Source organism: Hirundo rustica, chromosome W (genome assembly GCF_015227805.2).
Source record: "Hirundo rustica isolate bHirRus1 chromosome W, bHirRus1.pri.v3, whole genome shotgun sequence".
Lineage (NCBI taxonomy): Eukaryota > Metazoa > Chordata > Aves > Passeriformes > Hirundinidae > Hirundo > Hirundo rustica.
Genome location: NC_053487.1, coordinates 3,868,692 through 3,888,927, shown reverse-complemented (window position 1 = coordinate 3,888,927; position 20,236 = coordinate 3,868,692). Strand labels below are relative to the sequence as shown.

The following is a 20,236-nucleotide window of genomic DNA, read 5'->3' as shown; positions in this document are numbered from 1 at the left end:
AATAACTCACTACAAGACAGCTTGTCCTGTTCGAGTTATCTGACTGGTTAACAAACAATAGATAAGCTCATGTGGGGAGTGAGATGCCTTGCTACAGTCAGATAAAAATGGCAAGTCAGCTCACTGAACAAGAGGTTAGTCACTGAACACCATCTTAGTGATGTCACTCACATCTCTTTGGATCTGTATCACTCAAGGCAAAGTTACAAATGAGTGTTAGAGGAATGCTTCAGATTGTTATACACAGCTGGAAACCTTGCTTGTAATTCCAAAAGCTTAGACCAGAGATCCAAGAAAGTGACTGCAATTTATATTGTGTGTTTTCTAATACTTCTTCACAACAGCTCAAGGAAAGCAAAGCTATAGTCTGGCTGCTTGGAGGTGGTTGAGCTTTAAGTAATTCTGCCTTATGAGTTTGCAGGATGCCTGAAGAAAGAGTTTAATCCTAAAATATTTTTTAATACCATGTGAGTGACAGATGGAGGACCATGAAATAAGTCTGAGGCTTCTCATTGGAGTGATCACAAAATAAGACAGCTAATTAAGTTATATTGCCTTGTTTCAAAAATCAAAATTGCTATGCTAAATAGTCTTGAGCTATTTCACTGTTTTGGTTCAAGTGGAGTGTCTAGACTTTAGGCCACTTTTCCCTTGTGACCACTTCTGTATAAATGTGACTTCCCACTTGTATGCCAATACTTGGATTTTACTTTAGCTTAGCTGCTCTAAAGCTGGGTTATTTTAAAACCTGTTTTGAATATGATAAAAAGATGAATTTTTTAGAGACAGAATACAGTGTTCAGGAGAGAGCTTCAACTTCCAGTTGTGTAGGGATAGTCTTGTCACAAGGAAAGCTAAAACATTTGGTGTATTGACTTCAAAATCTATTCAGTTGTTGGATTGTTGTGTTGTGTACTGGGGGGGGGGGGTTAGTAGTTATGAGATAAAACATTAAAAACAAGCAAAACAAAACACCTCCAAAAAACCAAAACTGAAACAATGGAGTCCAAACAGATTCATCGTGTTTCTGATTAAGCAACTTTCTTTGTATTGAGTCACCTGGTATAGTTTGGGCATCAGAGATAAATAGCTCTCAGATACAGAAATGTGAGTCTTAATTGAATGCACTAAGCTTGTAAGGTTTTTTAATACAATATCTACTTTTGATCTTAGGTCCTTTCAGTTATCTTGATGATGTCCCATTTAAGATAGGAGACAAATTCAAAATCCCAGCAAAGGTTGGATTACCCACTGGTTTCAGCCTGCCTGATTCTTCTCAGCTTGTCAGAGAAGCCCAGGTAAGTGATGTGTTCTGCCTTTCTGCTCTCTTCCCCGTGGCACTGTAAACTGCAAGTAGTCACAGTTTACACGTGTTCAAATGTTAGTCTTGATGGTCCTGTAGTGTCATTTTGTATGCCAGGCAGTAGTTGCAAAAGATCTATTAGAATGTATAGAAATTAAAAATATGATAGGCTGTGCAAAAACCTTCTACTTTTAAAAAAGTCTAATAATGTTTATTTTAGCATATCTACTTCAAAAAAGTACAACATTTTTGTTGTGGAGTCCTGCTTTAAAAAACAGGTGTTTGCCAAGGAAGACAGAAACCTTCCTGGAATGCAAAATATGACTCCCTTCCCTCCAAATTATTATAACTTTCAAAATTGAGTCACTTTCAGGCAAGGATATGGGAAAAGGAATAACAGCTCTTTAGCAAAATATATTTAACAAGATAAACAAACAACAACAGCAACAACAAACAAAACCAGAAACCAAATAACAGCCTTCTCTCACCTGTCAAGCAATTTCTTCTTTGCTGTGGTTACAACCACAACCAGCAGGAGTGCTGGCGGGCCCTGGCAAGGTGACGATTTCACTGACTCTCTTGCAGCCAGCAGAGGGCACTAGCAGGCCCTAGTGAGGCAGGGCAGGTGCAATAATTCCCCCAAGGCTACATGAGAAACTCCCCAGCCAGAGAGGTCACTCTCCAGCTAAGAGACTGCAACAACTGCACCCCTTCCTCCCTCCTCCCTCAGGACCATTTCAATGTCATTCCAAGATGTCCAGCTAGGTCTTTTGTCTCTTAAATACCATCCATTCATCACCTCTGGTGCAATATCTTCCCCTTTTCTTTTTAAAAGGAAAGAATGCAGTGTAAAGAAGCTTTTCAGAATCCTTCTTAAACTTTCAGGCAGATTTCCTTCTGCCATGGTTGCTCTCTTGAAACTACTACATGGTTCAACACATGAGTGGGAGAAGCTACCTTCTTTAAACCTATCACCATAATTTTTAAGGCTCTGAAAGCAATTAGGATAAGAAATACAACTACTAGAAACCATACAACTGATTTAACAATAGAACCTTCCCATCCCAAAAGTCCCCAATTCTTAAAGATATTGCTCGTCCAGTCTTCAGTTTCTTGTTTGATGTTTCCAATCAGGGTCTTCATTTTTCTGATGGAAGCGTGGATGCTTTCACTATTGGATGACAGGTTGAAACAACAGAGATCCTCGAATTCCTCACACCCATGGCCATATGAGAGAAGGAGGAAGTCAATGGCATCCCTATTTTGTAACATGGCCTTCTTGGTGATTTCCTCATCTTTAAGGAGGTCACTAAGTGCAGTTGATGTTAAATTGGCCTGTTTTGTAACCCAGCATTCTAGGTAGCCCAATTAACCCAGAGCTTTGGCTGCTGATACCCATGGCAAAAACAATGAGACAGCAACCCTTTTGGACTTTGACCAATGGAAATTTTCAGGGTCACAGTTCTCATCTAATTGTTGAACGCTACGTTTTTGGATGGTCAAAGTTTTCTTTTGGTTGCAATTCAAAATTTTTCTCTGGTTAGGTGAAAACAGGGACAGCTGACCTATGGTGCATGGGCCTCCATAAAGATGAGAGGGAATGCCTGCCCATGCTCGGTCCCCACAAATAAAAAAGTTCCCTTTAGGGAGTTTTTTGGGAGCATCAGTAGAGAAGGTGGCAACTTTATCTGCCACAGCACACCACTTGGAAGCCGTGAATTCCCTTTTGTATTGTGCCACTTTGATAAACCGCTGTGGCCCATAACTGGGTGAATAGTCTAAATGCATACAAAAGGCAGCATGAGCAGAGCCAAGGAGTTCAAACTCCTGAGGCTCTTGCTCTGCATCTGGGAGTTCTTTCATCCATGGCATCCACTGGTGAAAGGGGTTGTGTGAGGAAGGACTTATTGCCGGGCGCTCTTGGGGCACTAGAGGGTGGTGTGGGTTAAAATGTAAATTCAACAAACTTTCAGGAAATTGTGTTTGTTTAAAAGGGATCCCCACCAGGCAAGTCAACAAAGGGTTGTGAACTGCTGCCATTGACATACAGAGATGGTCTTGCTTCAATGCACTGGCCAGGGTTACCCATACGTTCTTTCGGGGTTGAGGGACAATCCATGCTTCCGAAGACTGGATGAGGATTGCCAGAAGTGACAGGATGTACATCAGCATTTTTGGGGATGGGGCAACCTCAAAAAGAAAAAAGAATTATACAATAACAACTCAAAAACATCTGATAATGAATCTGGGATCAGGACTCAGGTTCCTCCGCTTTTTCCTGTCGGTGTCTCCTTAATGAAGCCACTGTCACGTCCTTGGGTTGGTTGGCTGGCCCTTTAGATGTTTTGGGGAGATAGGGTTTTACCCATTTTTAAGGGACCCATTTCAGGCTGGAGGGCATGGATACGCACACGTACCCACGTCCCCAGGTTACCAGCTCATATGGGCCCTCTACCTCCCATGTCTCTGGGTTTTTCACCATGATGAGGGTGTTCTCTCAGTCGCAAGGAGACATTCTGACTAAAATGACGGACCACTGGAGGGTTTAGATTTTCAAAAGAGCAGTTTAAAAAATTGACAGTGAAGAGGGCTTTGCAGAACCAAAGTTGTGGTGCTAGCACCCTGCTGTCCCCTCCCTGCTGCTCAAGAACTCTCTTAAGGGACTGATGTATCCTTTCAATCATGGCCTGGCCTGTGGGGGAGTAGGGAATGCCCTTTTTATGCTCTACTCCCCATTGCTGCAGGAACTCATCAAATGCCTTGGAGGCATACGTGGGCCTGTTATCTGTTTTGATGACCTTGGGGATCCCCAGCATGGAGAAGGCCTGCACCAGGTGTTTTTGGGCATCTGTGGCCTTCTCCCCTGTGTGGGTGGAGGCATAGACTGCTCCAGAGAAGGTATCGACAGATACATGCATGTACTTTACCAAATTGGGATATGTGCATGACATTGGTCTGCCAGACCTCACAACTACTAAGTCCTCTGGGATCTACTCCTGAGCCTAAAGATGGGATGGCATAGTTCTGACAATTTGGACATGTTGCCACAATGGCCTTGGCTTGATCTCGCCTTAAATGGAATTGGTGGACTAGACCAGGTACATTTTGATGAAAACTCTGATGACTCAGCTTGGCCTGCTGGAACAGATCAGGTAAACTGGCCCTTTCTACTGGGGTGGCTAGGGCATCAGCCTTTCGATTGCCCTCTGCAATGAAGCCTGGCAGGTCCGTGTGTGACCTCACATGCATCACATAATATGGTTGCTCTCAGTGGGAGATCAGATAGATTAATTTCGAGAGCAAGTCAAAGGGATTTTGATTCAAGATCTCTCTCAAAACTGAATTTTATGCTCTAGCCGCTACCCCTGCTGCATATGCCGAATCCGTGATTAAATTGCATGGTTCGAAAAACCTCTCAAATGCCCTGATGACTGCGGCCGACTCAGCAATTTGAGGAGAACCCTCGACCTCCTCAATGTCTGACTCCCACTGCTGAGTTTGAGGATCCTTCCAGGTTACCACAGACCTGTGGGATGCTCCAGACGCATCGGTGAAAACTGTCAGTGCTTTAAGCGGCTTCCTACTCAATTTCTCTTTTAGAACCAATTTAAATTCCGAATTGAAAGATTTGTGAGCTGGACTGTGAATTGAAATTTGTCCAGGGCAGCTGTCTAAAGCAAACTGCTGAGCCTCGTTTTCTTGGAGCAACTGCTCCAACATCTCTTTTGTAAATTTGCCTGATGGTAATTTGAGTGGTAAGTGAATGTATGAAAAATCACACCCTGCCAGTTCACGCAGCCTTCCTCTCGCTTTTCTAATTAGCTGAGCCACTAGTTCTTGTGGCTTTGTGATACTTTTGGACCGTAGATGACTGAGGAACACCCACTCTATAATCAAGAGGGGGTCCCTCTGGCCCTTGTCCTTGTCCCATTGAAATATAACTCCATAGAGATGTGGCAACCTCCCCAACACAATGAATTTGAATGGCAGGTCTGGCAGGCACCGATGGGCTTGCCTGTTGGGTGTTGCTGACTGTACCTTTTCTGTAGCAAGTCTTGCATTCTGGGTCAGTACCCTAGGTGAATCTAGCTCCTCTCGCCCCCTCAGTAAATTGAAGAGGGGGGCTAGGTCTTTGGTAGTAATGCCTAGCCAAGGTCTGACTCTGTTTAAAGACCCACACAGTCATTGGAGATCCACCAAGGTCCTAGGGTCCTCCTTGATCACCAGCTTCTGGGGTCAAATGGTTCTGCTGGTGATCTCCAAGCCCAGAAACCTCCAAGGGGGCATCCATTGAACTTTCTCTTGCTGGAGTTCAAACCCTGCAGCAATTAGAGCATCAACAGTTAGGTCAAGAGCGTGTTGAAGCACATTGTCATCGGGGCCGCACACAAGCACATCATCCATGTAATGCAGGATGATGGCCTTTCCTGCTTTGGCACATACCGGGGACAGCAACGAAGCCACATACCACTGGCAAATGCCAGGGCTATTTTTCATGCCCTGAGTCAATGTGGTCCAATGGTAGCGTTTCATTGGGGCTTCTCGGTTGATGGAAGGAATCGAGAAGGCAAACCGTGGAGTATCAGCTGGGTCAAGGGGAATTTGGAAAAAACAGTCCTTGATGTCCATGACTGCTAGGTTCCAATTTTGGGGGAGCATCGAAGGGGAAGGCATCCCTGGCTGGAGTGACTCCATGTCCTCAATGGCCTCGTTAATCTTTCTGAGGTCGTGCGGGAGCCACCACTTGTCTTTCCCCGGCTTCCGAATAACAAAAACCAGGGAGTTCCAAGGGCTTGTGGTTGGCATGATGTGACCTTTGGCCAACTGCTCCTCCACAAGCTCATTGAGTGCCTTCAATTCCTTATCCTTAGCTAGCAACCACTGGTCTACCCAGACTGGGCTATCAGTTTTCCAATTTAGTTTCTGAGCAGGGCGCTCCTCAGTGGCTGCCATCAGAAAATCCTGAGGGGTTTTCAGGATCCCAATTTTCACCCCCCACTGGGCCATGGTGTCCCTCCCTCACAAGGGAACTGCATAATCTAAAATGAATGGGCGAACACTTCCCAATTGCCCATCCAGCCCCTCAATTTGCACAACGTTCTTAGATTGTTTTGCAAATTGAGAGCCCCCAATGCCACGTACTTTGCCCTGCACAGGTTGCAATTCCCAATGTGACAGCCATAACCTAAAAGGAATGAGTGTCACATATGCCCTGGTGTCTATCAATCCATCTAAGTGTTGATACTCTCCACCTCAATGGATTCCACACCCTATGATTGGTTTGTCCTCCCCCACCACCTCCACCCAGTAGACATCTGGATATGTGTTGTCTACCAGGAGCTTCGTTGGTATTGGGATGGCTTGGGCGATGACCTGGTCCTTTGGGAGGAAATAGGGTGGGTGGACACAGTGCATCAGGAAAATAAGTCCCCCTGGATCTGATGTCATGATTGCAGGAGAAATCTCGATCTCCGGGGGTGTGTGCTTAGTGTCCCCAACTACAATGTATCTACAGTCCAGTTCAAGAAAAGAGTCCATATCCAGTGAGTCAGTAGCAATCACCTGCCAGCGATGTGAATCAAAATATGTACTTTTTACAATTGTTAGCATGAATGGTTGGTGTGGCTCCTAAACTTTACTACTTTGTTCTCCCTCTGTCCCTTTCTGATTTGCCCCATTTCTATCCTCACATGGGGCAGATCCGCGCTCCTCCTTTAGTTTTTTGGGATATTGATTTGTCCCACCCCACCCTGTTTGTTATTTTGTCCATCCTGCTGGTTGTCCCCATAAGGGCAAACCCTGGCAATGTGTCCCTCCTGTTTGCAAATAAAACAACGGAGCAGTCCATTGTACTGTTTGTAAGGTGTTGCTGCAGCAACCGTCCTTCTCAACCCCTCTCCTCTCTTCTGTGGCTCCATAACGACAGCTCTTTTTGCTCACGCCTCGACCATCATTTCCAGGGTCGGTGGTGGATTCAGTGTAAAGGCCACTATGATTTGTTTATAAGTGTCATTTGCATTGGCCTGTGCTATCTCTGTCATGACTTCTAATTGAACAAACTGACTCTCTACTTGTTGTTCAATCACCATCCGAAGCCTTTCTGCAAAATCTAGAAATGATTTTAGAGGAGACTGTTTAACATTAACATAACTGAATTTGGGGTCCCTGGTAGTCATGGTAACCAAAGCTTTCTCAGCAGCTCTCTTTACATGCTCCAAAACCGGCTGTGGGATTTTCTCAGCCTGTTTTGGGGCCACAATCCAATCCCCTTCACCACACGAATGATCAAGTATAATTTGGTTCCCATCAGCATCAAAGGTGCAGTCAGGAACTCTTAAAAGCTCAGGAAGAAGCTCCTTCAGAGATCGTTTCCATGTTCTCTCCCACAGGAGGTATTCTGTGGGAACTAGGAGACATGAAAACAACTCTGGGAGGTCACCAGGAACCAACACATTCGAAGAGAAGATGGTTTTAAGAAGGCTTTTAAAATATTCGCTCTTACTGCCAAATTTTTTCTGGGTTTTACTGATGATTGATAGAGGGACGAGAAGACTGATTTGGTGATCAGAATTCAATTTTACTTAGGTTTCCCAAAAGCTTATATACCATTTCAGGAAGGTTAATAATTTTCCACTACAATAATCAGGTTAAAAGATCATACAGACAACTCATACATTCACAACATGTTTTGCTTGCAGAGGGTTGATTGAATCTCTTCTTGTGAGCAGGTTTAATCCCATCTCCTGTAATCTTCAAGGCTCTGTTTGTTCCTGCCATGGCATCTTGGTTATCAAACCAGCCATGCTAATTAAGTCTGTTTTACTCTCTGTCTTGTGTATTCCCACAGGGCTTTACAGAGTTCCTTTTTATTTTGGTAGGAAAATGGTTCCCATGTGGGATTTCACCTTGTCCAGCTATAATGTACAGGTTCAGTAAACAGGAGAGGCCCCTGTTCTGAGTTCTGGCTTCCAGGTCCATCACTTCCTGGTTCCGGACCGTGGGAACCAGAAGTAAGAAGGGGAGGGTGGAGCTGCCCAAGACAGGGGAGGTAACAGAGGCGGGACTGAGACCAAGACAGGTGATACTTTAGGATAACCTCATGGGAACAGGGGGTGGAGCCAACAGGGAAAGGGAGATACCAAGGGAGGAGGGGTTTTCAGGTGATGTAATCAAGGGAGGAGCAAAGGATGGAGTCAGGGGAGGGGGCTGAAGTGATTGGCATCAGAGGAGGGGTGGTGCCTGAGGGATAGGAGTGGTCAGGTGACCAAAAAGGGGTGGACAAGGAAAGGATTGTGGGATGAAGTTGAACATGGTCCTGCCTTGTGGCCTTCCCCCCCCCTCCCCCCATGCCCCTTGGGGCCATTTTGGGTAGACAAAGAAACTGGGGGTATTTGAGAACCTTTATGAACCATAACTTGGAGATTCGCAACTGGGGAAAAGGGTTCCAAGAACAGATCTTTGCCGGCTGGTACCTCACCAGGAAAGCTAGGGTGCCGAGGAGCCATCATGTGGGCAGAGCACCGGTGGCTGCTCTGCACTTTGTGGTCTGTCCCAGGCAGTTCTCCCAGCTTAGGGGCCAAGGGTTTAGGACTGGGGGGCAGGGGAACTGGGGAGACATGTTTTGACTGTTCCTGCATCTTCCCTTTTTCACTCAATTCTGTCTGTATTAAAAGAAATAGGTTGAGGAATTTAGCTGCCGATTTATCTCCCTGCCTCACTAGAACGGATAATTCTGTTCCCACTTGATCCCAGAAAGGGACTTTCTTGACCTCTGAGGAGGATACATTTGGAAAATGCACACACAGCCATCACACAAACCTTTTTAACTGACTCCGGGAATATTTTGACTCTTTACCTCCCTCCTCAAGGAGTCCCACAACTTGAAAAAAAATCCCTTTCTGTGCAGCTGACAATTTTGAAGCTTTTGCACCCATAATTGTCTTTTCTGTCAGTTGCACACCCTTCCCTCTCCTGTGCCAAAAATGAGAAACGAAACAATAACTGCCGGAGACCTGTCTGGATAGGGGAACGTGCCGTGTGGCTTCCCACGGCTTCCCTCTCCCTCAGGAAGCAGTGCACCCCCCCCCCCCCCCCCCATTCACTTATTCACTTCTGTATTCCCCTGTCTGGGATACTCACCTTCCGTTGTCCAGAACAAAAATCCACAGGAAAAGGTTCCTCGCCAGAGACAGCCCTTTCGAGTGCTGAAGGGTTATTGCCTCCTCCCCTTGGAACGCTGCCGGACACAAATCGGTGTGTTCTCGGGAGAGTCCTGATGGCCAAATTCTCTCAGAAATTAATTCCACGAATCTTCCGCGGGGTCCCTGCAGAGGGGGACCACGTGTTGAGTCCTAGGTATTGCCGGGGCGGAAATCTCCGTGCTACCTCTAATTTTCTGCATGGGCAATATTGTGTGGTGTTGTAATGAATTAATTGGGTTTATATTGTGTTTTATCGGATTTGTAATCTGTATCATGTGGTTTTTCCTTACTCATCTGTAACCTAACTCTCTTCCACTGCCACTTCTCCCTGATTGGGTGGTGTCTTGTCCCTGCCTCTGGGCCCTGCCCCCTGGGGAAAAAGCCCCCGGATGGGTGGGGCTGAGCTCTCTCTGGCACCGGCAAGCCATCGGGAAGGGCTCCAGCCAAGCAGGGCAGGACTCGAGAATAAAAGCTGTAATATCCCACCTGGTGAAAGAGAGCAGACTCTTTTACTTTTGCCATCAGCGGTCGTCTAGTCTCGTGGGGAAATACAACAGTGTGGGACACCTCCTCCCGAGCTGAGCTACGGGCAGGCGTCTCTGAGCTTTTTCGGCTTAGTGGTTATTACTTTGGCACAGGCAGAGACAAGGATATGAAAGGGAGATCTGTTGCCTTGAATCCAGTGAGTTTATTTCCCGAATTGCTGGTGGCAGACAGACCACGAGTGCCAGGAAAAACAAGCTATATACAGAGGGGTTTGGGCAAGCAGTGACTTCTGGCCAATCGTGGGGAACTGAAGAAGGTAAACGAAGGTTTTCGGGGCTAATAGGGAACCAGTGAAAGGAAACCAAATTATACAAACGAATGAAAATTGTTTTTGGGAAAGATTGGTTTAGAATCTTCAGGAAAAAGGACAGGGTCTTGGTAACGGACAGTTCGGGGGGAGTAAACATCTTTTGAGACAGAACCCCAGACTCAGACCAAACAAAGGGTACAGAACCGTTTAGCAACTTTAGAACTTGAACAAACTGCAACACTCTGGTGTCACCGAGACACACAAAGCAATCACACGCAGACAAGAGATTTTCGCAGAGGTTCCTTTGATCCAGCTCCCAGCTGAAAGAGCGGAGAGAAGAGACCCTTTGTTTATTCTTTTACTTTTATACATTTGTGGGTCTAGCAGAAGATTGGCTTTTTGGGGTTTCCACCCCTCAGCCTCAGTGGCCAGACGAATTGTCAGTTACAATTGTTTTCAGGTTAGAAATATGCAAACAAAGGACAAAGAATGAAAAACAAAGGATTTGTTTATATTACTTCTGTGGGAAAGGTAGAAGAACTGCTCTAATATTCTACAGTAACTAAAAGATTTGACTCCATTTATGAAAATCAAAAGGCTAATAAAAAAACTCAGAAAAACCAGGGTAACACTCTGGGGCAACAAATAGAAAGAAAATTTCCTGAGAGAAAGAAAAGAAAAAAAAAAATAAAAAGCCTAACCCCTAACAGGTGGTTACAGGTCTAATTGTTACCCTGACTAAATCTGAATAGCATTTTTAAGAGGCAAATGCTAAGAACTGATACACCCATGCTATGGTATACTTGTAGAATCTTGTTTGAGGGTAACAAGTGTTTATATAACCGTATCTTATGTATTCTCACAATTGTGGGATGAAGAAATAAATTTTCAGTTCTTGTTTTCTGTGCAGTTCTGAGTGGGAATTCTTTTCCAGCTGTAGGGTAAACAGGTAAACAGGTTACAGCATGGTACACAGATGGCTTCCAGGTCTTTGAGAAGCAGGTCTCTTACCATAAAATCAGTGGCTTTAGCGTAAATGTTGAAAATCTAATCTTCAAATGTAGGTTATGATACAAGAAGTCTAATTGAACTATATTTTCTCATTTGGATCCATGGTTTTCCTTGGCAGTCCAAACTGATGACTGTTTTCATTTCAGTTGTGACAGATAGTTCTGGTTTTTTCTTCCCTTTTTTCTTTTTTTTAAAATTGATTTTTCTGCCCTGCAACTCATCCACTGGAGAGCTATCTCAATTACCCTACATCATGGCTTTTTCATTATAACCATTAAATGATTACCTGATTGTCCTAATACACATATTTCCACCCAGTTAGGGTGGTATGGAAGAGCTAAAGGCAACTAATGTCCTATTGCTGGCTTCATTGTGCTACGTCTCCATTTTCCTGCCATGCTGAGGCTCAAGTATAATATGTCCAATTGAAGTACCCTGCATAATAGGATGCAACTATGTAGAATATGCATCTTGCAGTGCAATATGACTTTTTTTACAGCTGCAGTGAGAGCTGTTAAAAAAAAAAAAAAAAAGTGCAAGGAAGCAAAATTCCCCAAAGCAATTTTTTAATATAAAAATATTTGGTCGGTTTTGGTCTATGAATATAGCCATACACACACACAAACCCCTGATAGCTCTGTTCAGAGAGAAAAGAATGTATAATGAGTAGTGCTCAGCACTTCTGCCAGTGATTTGTTTTTCAAAGTCGCCTTGCTCATAAATTGTGTATCATACCTCTTGGAGAGTTAGAGCTAAGGGAATGGAAAACTGTTATGCAGTTGAGACAACAGGTCTCCAGGATCTCACTGGAGCCTGCTATAGGATAGGATGTGGTACAACACATAGCAAGTCCCAGAAAAGCTTAGTAGAGGCCTAGCAAGCCTTGCTGGTTTGTTGCTCTTTAGAGACAGGAATCTGTATGACCTAGCAGTCCTATGGCAAGAGCACTCCAGTTATGGGCCATTATCCTGGCAAGGGTATCTTATAACTTCCTGTGAGTCACAGGTTATACCCTGGATTTAACTTGTAGGCTGTGTTTTCTGAACATTTTTTTGTTATTTAAAGAGTATTTGAGGTTGTTAATACTTACTAAGATATTAAAGCTTTAAGTAAATATAGTCTATTCAGAATGTTGTCCTTTCAACCAGGCCACTATTATAACCAGTAAATTGATAGTGAGTAGCTTACAAACGCCTTCCTGTGCTAACCTGGCCCTGAAGGAGCTGATGTTAAATGAGAAAAGCTTGTGAGATCCTCTCATGACAGTAACTGCAGCAAAATTTGTTACTGCAGGTAGTTGTCATCATCGGCGTAGCCAGTATATGCCTGTAGTGGTTTCACGTTCACTAAATTCTGGTCTTAGTACTCACTCTTTTTCTGTGGGAGGGAGACTAGGAGAAAAACAAAGCAGGCTTAACCTTTAAAATGAACAAATAGTTTTATTAACACACACTAAAAGAATAGAAAAAAGAAAGTTGGGGAAAAAAGCTAAAACAAAACAGAATGAAACTCTAAAAACACTCTTCCTTCCCCTTACAAACTGTTCACTTTCCTACAAAACAACATAAAGAGACAAAACTTGTAATTTTCAGTCAGTTTCACCATCTCACAATAGTCTTTCATCAATTCTGTAGGGGAAGAGTCTCTCTTAGAGTCATGGATCCCACTGACAACCTAGAACATTTCTCCTGTGGGTTTTTTAACTGTCACAAAAACAGCCGTGTGGGGAAACCTGCCTTTCTGACCCCTCCCATTAGCAGGTTCCCAAGCTGCTTATGGGTCATGGGTCTTAGACTTTTGCATATTGGGGTGTCACCTTTTAAAGATGAATAACTCCAAAAGCAAAGGATTCTTCATCTCAAGGTACAGAGATATCTTCTCACTTCTTCACTGGCGCAGAAGGCTTCTCATCTTTATCTCTGTTCAAGCATCTTATAGGATTAATATTACTTAGTCCATCACAAATACCTTTGCTCAAATCCACACACAAATCAAAACAATCATCTCACCAAATGCTTATCTTTCCCATGATTTAAAGGAATGATCTAAATATAGAGTTCATTTCCATGGCTTAAGTAAGAATAGAACAACCAACTCTTCAACCCTCTGTCCTAATAGTCTTTTCACTCTTGCTCTACTGACTTCATGCTGTTTCTTCTTTATGTTCACTCTGTCCTTTCTTACTCTCTCAGAGAAGGGCTAAGCCCTGGAAGCTTCGTGTTGCCAGGAAAGGGTTAAATCTGCTCAGAGTCTTTGTCTCTCCCTCTGTAGCTCATAGTGTTAGATGTTCAAGGCTGAGCTGGTGAGGGAGGAAGAACTTACACAGAAACATCAGAGATCAGAGCACCCAGGGAGTCCGGAATCACAAAAAAGCCAGGCAGGGTCATAAATACCTTCTCAGCCCACCCCTCGGTGTAAATTTGGCCTCAGCCCAAAAGGTGCCCATAGCTCTTATCAGGGGCCTGGCAGAGATCTCTTCCTGCTCCAGGGAAGTTTGGAGAAAGTAGTTGTTGTAAAGCAGCAACCTCTCCTTCCCCCCCCACCTGGGAGCTGATAGAATCCAGCCAGGCCTCAGGCCAGCTCCCTCCCAAAAGGGGGGAGCAGCAGGCCCAACTCGATGTTACCTGTCTCTCTCTGGCCAAAAGAAAGAAGGAAAAGGCCCACCTGCAGGAAATCAAGGAGTTTTATATGGTACTTCCCAAAGTCGTAGCTGACCATTTTCAGTGGTCAAAACAGATGCCAATATTCCAACTAAACCTCTGATAGGTCCCTGTCCTTTCTAAAGCAATTCCCAGGTCCTGACCCAGAAAATCATTCTACATTCCTCTATGACTAAAAAACTAAACTGTACTAACCCATAACAATGCCCTTTGCTGGTGAGCCACTGGCACTGAAGTAATACCAATACCTCTTAAACTAGTGGGTATAAAACTATAATATCAAGTCCCTTAGAAATATCTTAGGGGAAACTGAGTAATACTGTATTGGTCTTAAGATGAAAAAAAATACTCTGCTGTACTCTTGAATGACTTGTGGAACTTGTGGACAGGGGGTAGTTCAGTGATGCCAAATCTGGGTATGGCTATCTAGTAGGTTTGCTACATCTGTTCTCTTGGGGGCAGGGGGTAGGAGAGCTGTGAAACTGATCTTGGGATGATGTCCTGGTTTTAAAGACAGGTGTTTGCCAAGGAAGGTGGGAACCTTCCTTGGAATGGAAAATGTGACCCCCCCCCTCCCCTCCAAATTATTATAACTTTGAAATTATGGGGCTTTCAGACATAGATATGAGAAAAGGAATAACAGTTCTTTATGTGTGTGTATATATATATATGTGTCTGTATAATAAGGCAAACAAACAACTGCAATGAAAGCAACAACAAATAAAAACAGAACCCCGGTCACAGCCTTCTCTCAGCTGTAGGCACTTCCCCTTCGATGCAGTTACAGTCACAGCCGTGGCTCCTGGCTGGGCAGGGCAGGGCAGGTGTGATGATTCCTCTGCAGCTCCAGGGGTCGCTGTGGTGCGAGCTCGGACACCTCTTTCCACATGGGTAATGGCGGACACGCAGGCAGGAGAGATAGAAAAGGGGCTTCCTTTACAAACTCACAACGGGCCCAGTGTTCCTCCAGATAGTGAAAGGAGCTGTAGCAGGAACCTCAGAGCAGTGGCTGGAATGGCAGAGGCAGGCACACCCCAGGGTGGCAAACAAAATGTACCAGAAAACTCCACAGCCTTAGCAGGAGCTGTGGGGGTCAGGTGGACATGGAGTGCTGGGTTAGAGTGTAGTGAAAAAGTCCGAGGCAGCAGCAGAAAGCAGTGGGGCTTGGCAGCTGCAGCCAGGCTTCTCCGTAGCAGCTGCCGCATGCAGCAGGAAAACACGCCCTCTGTGAAGGGGGAGGGGATCAGGGTCCCGGGTTTTCCCCTGAGGCACCTGAATATATGGTTGTCGCTAGAGGACATGAAAAGAACGACAATCACACAGTCTGTTGTCAGAGCAAAAAGAGAGGCGTTTATTTCTCGACCTCGATTTATATAGATTCTGGACAATGACCAGGGATTGGAGAATGAGGTTGCCACCTCTCCGACCTCACTGGTCAAACTAGAAGTCCATCAATTGTTCCTCCTTTAGAGAGGAATGCGTAAACAATCACTTTGTTTATGTTACAATCCATGAGAAACTCCACTACAAAAATGCAAACAATCAGAAGGCTAAAAAGAATAAGCAACATATGGTGATGGTCCTTTCCAGTCAGATTGGGTGTTACTAAGGTCCCAGTTCACTGTCTGGTCTTATGAGCAGAGACTCACCCACGGAAAAGAAGAAGCAGTGCTGGGCTGGACTCCATGGTGGCAGCAAATTCTTCCTGCGGTAGCAGCAACTTGACCATTCTGCTCCAATCCCAAGAGCAAGAGAGAGAAAGGAGTCGAGCCCAGCCCCTCACCCCCAAGCCAAAATATCCTGATATCTCTGTCCTTCCAAAAGAAAGCCCCTCAGCTAAGGGGCTGCAGCCAGCTGCACCCCTTCCCCCCACCTTGGTCATTATTCTCTTAGGCAACAGATGGGAGAAAATTCCCTGAGAGAAAGGAAAAAACCCCAAACAATTCTAGCCTCCAACAGATGATCAGTAGCTCTATAGCAAAACTAAGTGTAGGAAGGAGGCAAAATATGATACTTTAATCTAGACTATAGACAGGTTTTAGTGCTAGATACAAAATTAGCTATTTCTGAGGTCTTTTAGTTTTGTCAGTCTGTAAACCTACAGACAAGATATGCTAGGAAACAAGAGGTGCTGAGAAAAATTGATGCCTATCCATGGCAATTTATGTAACTCTTATTCTGTTACTTATGTTGCTGTTAGAAGTAGTGGTTATGATCCTTATATAAATTATCTTTTTTCTCCTTTCCTTTCCCCTCCACCCCTGGCCAGTATGACTTCTCACTGGAAAAGAAAACAATTGAATGGGCTGAAGATACCAGAAAAATTGAAGCTTCCCAGAGAGAAGCTGAACACAAGGCAGAAGAAGCACTAGCAAACTCAAAAGCAGCTTCAGAGGACATCACCAAAATGAGGTTCTCGGAGGGACCTTGCCCTCAAGTCATGCCTCCTCCTATTAACCCCATCCTCACTAGCATGCAGCACAATAATATTCTTACTCCCACACCAGCCAACAGCAGTGCTGTGAAGCAAAAGGTTCTCAGTCCACCTCATCCAAAAGCAGACTTCAACCCAGCTGATTTTGAATGTGAAGAAGACCCTTTTGACAAACTGGAATTAAAAACTATCAATGATAAGGAAGAATTAAAAAATATTCTTGAAATTCATGTTGGTACTACTGGGCCTATTGTTGCCCAGCTATTAGATAATACTTTGCCCAAAGTAGAGTCTGAGTCTGTGTTGCAAGATGCAAAAGTTCTGACATCCATAGAAAGGGCTACGTTGGACTTCAAACCCCTTCACAAACCAAATGGCTTTATCACTTTACCACAGTTGGGAAACTGTGAAAAGATGTCCTTGTCTTCCAAGGTGTCCTTGTCCTCTATCACTTCAGTGAGCAACATCAAATCCCTGTCCTTTCCTAAACTTGACTCCGATGAGAGTGATCAAAAATCATCAAAGCTTATGAGCGCTTTCCACAGCCCTACCTGTCTCCACAACAGCACTTTGCTCAGCTCTTTGCAGACCTGTGCTCAGAGTAAAACCAGTGAACTGAATGGACACCATATGGTGGGTCTTTCTGCTCTAAATGAGGACAGTGGCATGGAGACATCAACATTATCCTCTTCATCCAGACTGCCTTCCCCGACTGTGTCAACAGTTTGTACAGAAGAAGAATCACCTCAAAGCACAGCGATTTCACCTCAAAGCACAGCGATTATGGTAAACAGGCAGTGGATTAGAGTTGGGGTTTCTGGGAAGATGTGGAGTTGTGGAGGTGCAGAGACAATATTGCTTCTAAAATGTCCTGTGGTTTTAGGTTCATTTAATGGGAGAGATGTGTAGACCATGTGTGGTAGTTCCTCTTCATTTATGTTGCAAATTGATCAGTTAAACAGGTCTTCATGCTGGCAGTTCTGAGCCTCAGATTATTACTTCACACGTTCCCCTAAATCTGATATTTTTATACCAGTTCTGGTGACTTTTCTTTCAGCTTTTTGGTACTTGTTCATAGTTGCACACCATTGAGCTAAGCATGAGATCTTTGTACAGTCCTGTGTTTTCTTATCCAACTGAGATATATAAGATTCTGAACTGCTCTTAGGTTTTGAATTAAATCTCTAGATTTGTTCCTCGGTTTGCTTATATATTTGCTGGAAATGCCAGCTTTTCAAGGAATAGAAGCAATCACAGATTAAAAAACACATGTGCTTTGTCACTCGGGAGGAAAAGTGAAAATATACTTCCCTCTAGCCACCCCCCGGCTCTCGCTAGCTCAGTTATTCAGGGGTTTTAGGGAAATATATTTCAGAGAGACAGAATAGAGATTTCAAAAGAGTGGCTCTCACCCCCAGCTTCCGTCCAGGCTTTATTCTCGATGTGATGTTCCAGGAGGCCGAGGAGAGAGAGAGCGAACCAGGAAGAAACAGGGGTATATCTAGTTTTGGGCCAAGGAAAGATATTGGCCCTGAGCCAATAGGGTCAGGAGTAGGTATGATAGGGAAAAAGGGTTGAACTACATAGCACAGGTTTCAGGGGGACTCTGAGGGGAAAAACCATTCCTCAGAGGAACACAACAGAAAAGTGCTTGCAGTTAACCTGGAGTGAGAATTGTCTTTTTTTTAAACATTTAATTTTCTTTGTGAGATACTTTTTAAAACCTAACCTTTTAAAAGGATGAAAATTATGGTGGTCTGAAACCTGGTATTTACCCTCTTCCTTGTAAAGGAGGGGGGAAGGATTGCTTTCTGGATACTAAAAGCAGTCCTGCGGATCATCTTGGATCACTAATGTTACAGTTGGTTGCTGTACAGCTCTGAGACAGGAATTTGATGTTTCATTTCTTCAAACTTGTAGCAAGTTCCAAAATTATTTTGGGGACACTTAACTTCATGCCAGTTATTGTCTTTGTGAATAAGAGCAGAAATTTGAGTAAGTGTTGAGGTTAGCTCCAGGCAGCCACTCGATCACTCCCCTGCCAGCAGGACTGAAGAGACAATCAGAAGCAGACAAACAAAAAAGGCCTTGATGCTGTGCAAATGCTACTCAGCAATAACAAAAACATTTCTATGTTATCAATATTGTTTTCTGCACAAATCCAAAACATACTAGTCCATACTAGCTCCTGTGGAGAAAATAAACTCTACCCTAGTCAAAACCAGCACATTCCACCCCTTATTCCACAGTATTTACATCATGTGCAGGTCCTACACTATCCAATACAACCTCATTAACCACCCCACTCCTTCCTATTCTTTGATATAATACACAGATGTCATTCCCTTAGTCTGCAGGTCAGGACACTGCTGCTGCTTTTAAGGCTTCTCTCCTCCATTGGTTCATGTGGTTCCTGTTTGTCCTGTTCATCTGGAGTAGAGTTAATTTCTTCTCAGTAGCTGTTACAGTGCTGTGTTTTGGATTCAGAATGAGAATGATGTTGATAACACACCAATGTTTTAGTTTTTTGCTAAGTCATGTTTATCCTTAGTCAAGGACATCTTTTTTCGTTGTCTCATGCTCTGCCAGTAAGGAGGTTCACAAAAGAAACTGGGAGGGACATAGCTGGGTCAGGTGACTCAAACTGACCAAAGGGATATGCCAAACCTTAGAACGGTCATGCTCAGTATATAAACTGCAGGGAGTTACCCAGAAGGGTGGCCAATAGGGAGTTATCCAGAAGGGTGGCCAATCTGGGTTGGGGGGGGGGGGGGGGTCAGGCATCGGTCAGCAGGCAGTAATTGCATTTTGCATCACTTGTTTTTTCCCTTTTTATTATCATTATCATCATTTACCATTATTGCTGTATTTTACTTTATTTTCAATAACTAAACTGTTCTTTTCTCAACTTACAAGTTTTACTTTGATTCTTGTCTCCATTCCACTGAGGTGGAATGGGAGAGAGGGGGCATTGAGCAAGTGGCTGCATGGTGTTTCATTTCCAGCTGGGCTTAAACCATGACACTATTATAGTAATTCCTGTAGCATACAACTCAAACAATGTCTGGCAACAATTTAAAGGTATATCCATTACAATCTCCACCCCAGTCCTTTTGGGACAGGTTATAGCATTTAACATTGCAATTAACTCCCCTCATTCCCAGCCTGGCTGCAACAAGGGGTTTCCTGCTAATCCACCACTAGTAGTCCCCATCATAGTCCTCCATGGCTGCAGGGGGACAGCTTCCTCACCATGGTCTGCACCACAGACTGCAAGGAATCCTTATTTCCCTTGCTCCACTGTGGGGTTCCCTCTCATGGGACACAGTCCTCCACGAACTTCTCCAATATGGATCCTTCCCATGGGCTGCAGTTCTTCACAAACTGCTCCAGTGTGGGTCCCTCATGGGCTCACAAATCCTGCCAGCAAACCTGCTCCAGTATGGGCTCTTCTCTCCACAGGTCCTGCCAGGAGCCTGCTCCAGTGCTGGCTTCTCGTGGGATCACAGTCTCCTCTGGGTATCCACATGCTCCTGTGTGAGGCTCCTCCACAGGCTGCAGGTGGATCTCTGCTCCTGTGTGGACTCATCCATAGGTCACAGTCCCTTCAACTCGAGTTCACACTGGAGTTCCAGCCTGTCCATTACAGCAGCAGTGCCCTGGCCATCTGCCAGCCCAAGCACATCACCATTGCTGTTATCTAAACATTCCCAGGCACAATACAGTGAGGTGATGAACAGAACAGCACTACAGCAAACAGCGGAAGCAAAAACCAGCCACTAGTGAGCACTAGGCTCTAATACAGTCAGGCAAGTGACCCCATGGCAAGTG

At 44.4% G+C, this 20,236-nt stretch overlaps 1 protein-coding gene across 4 annotated transcripts in view; it reads left to right on the top strand.

The window, feature by feature from the left end:
• The window catches only part of LOC120764898 (ubiquitin-associated protein 1-like), an 80,292-nt gene that overhangs the window by 37,900 nt on the left and 22,156 nt on the right, over positions 1 to 20,236 (top strand). For all 4 annotated transcript variants that reach the window (XM_040089022.1, XM_040089023.2, XM_058423895.1 and 1 more), the window contains exons 3-4: positions 1,174 to 1,298; positions 16,241 to 17,191. In XM_040089022.1, the coding sequence (XP_039944956.1) occupies positions 1,174 to 1,298; positions 16,241 to 17,191 (1,076 nt within the window). The remainder of the gene's footprint in view (positions 1 to 1,173; positions 1,299 to 16,240; positions 17,192 to 20,236) is intronic.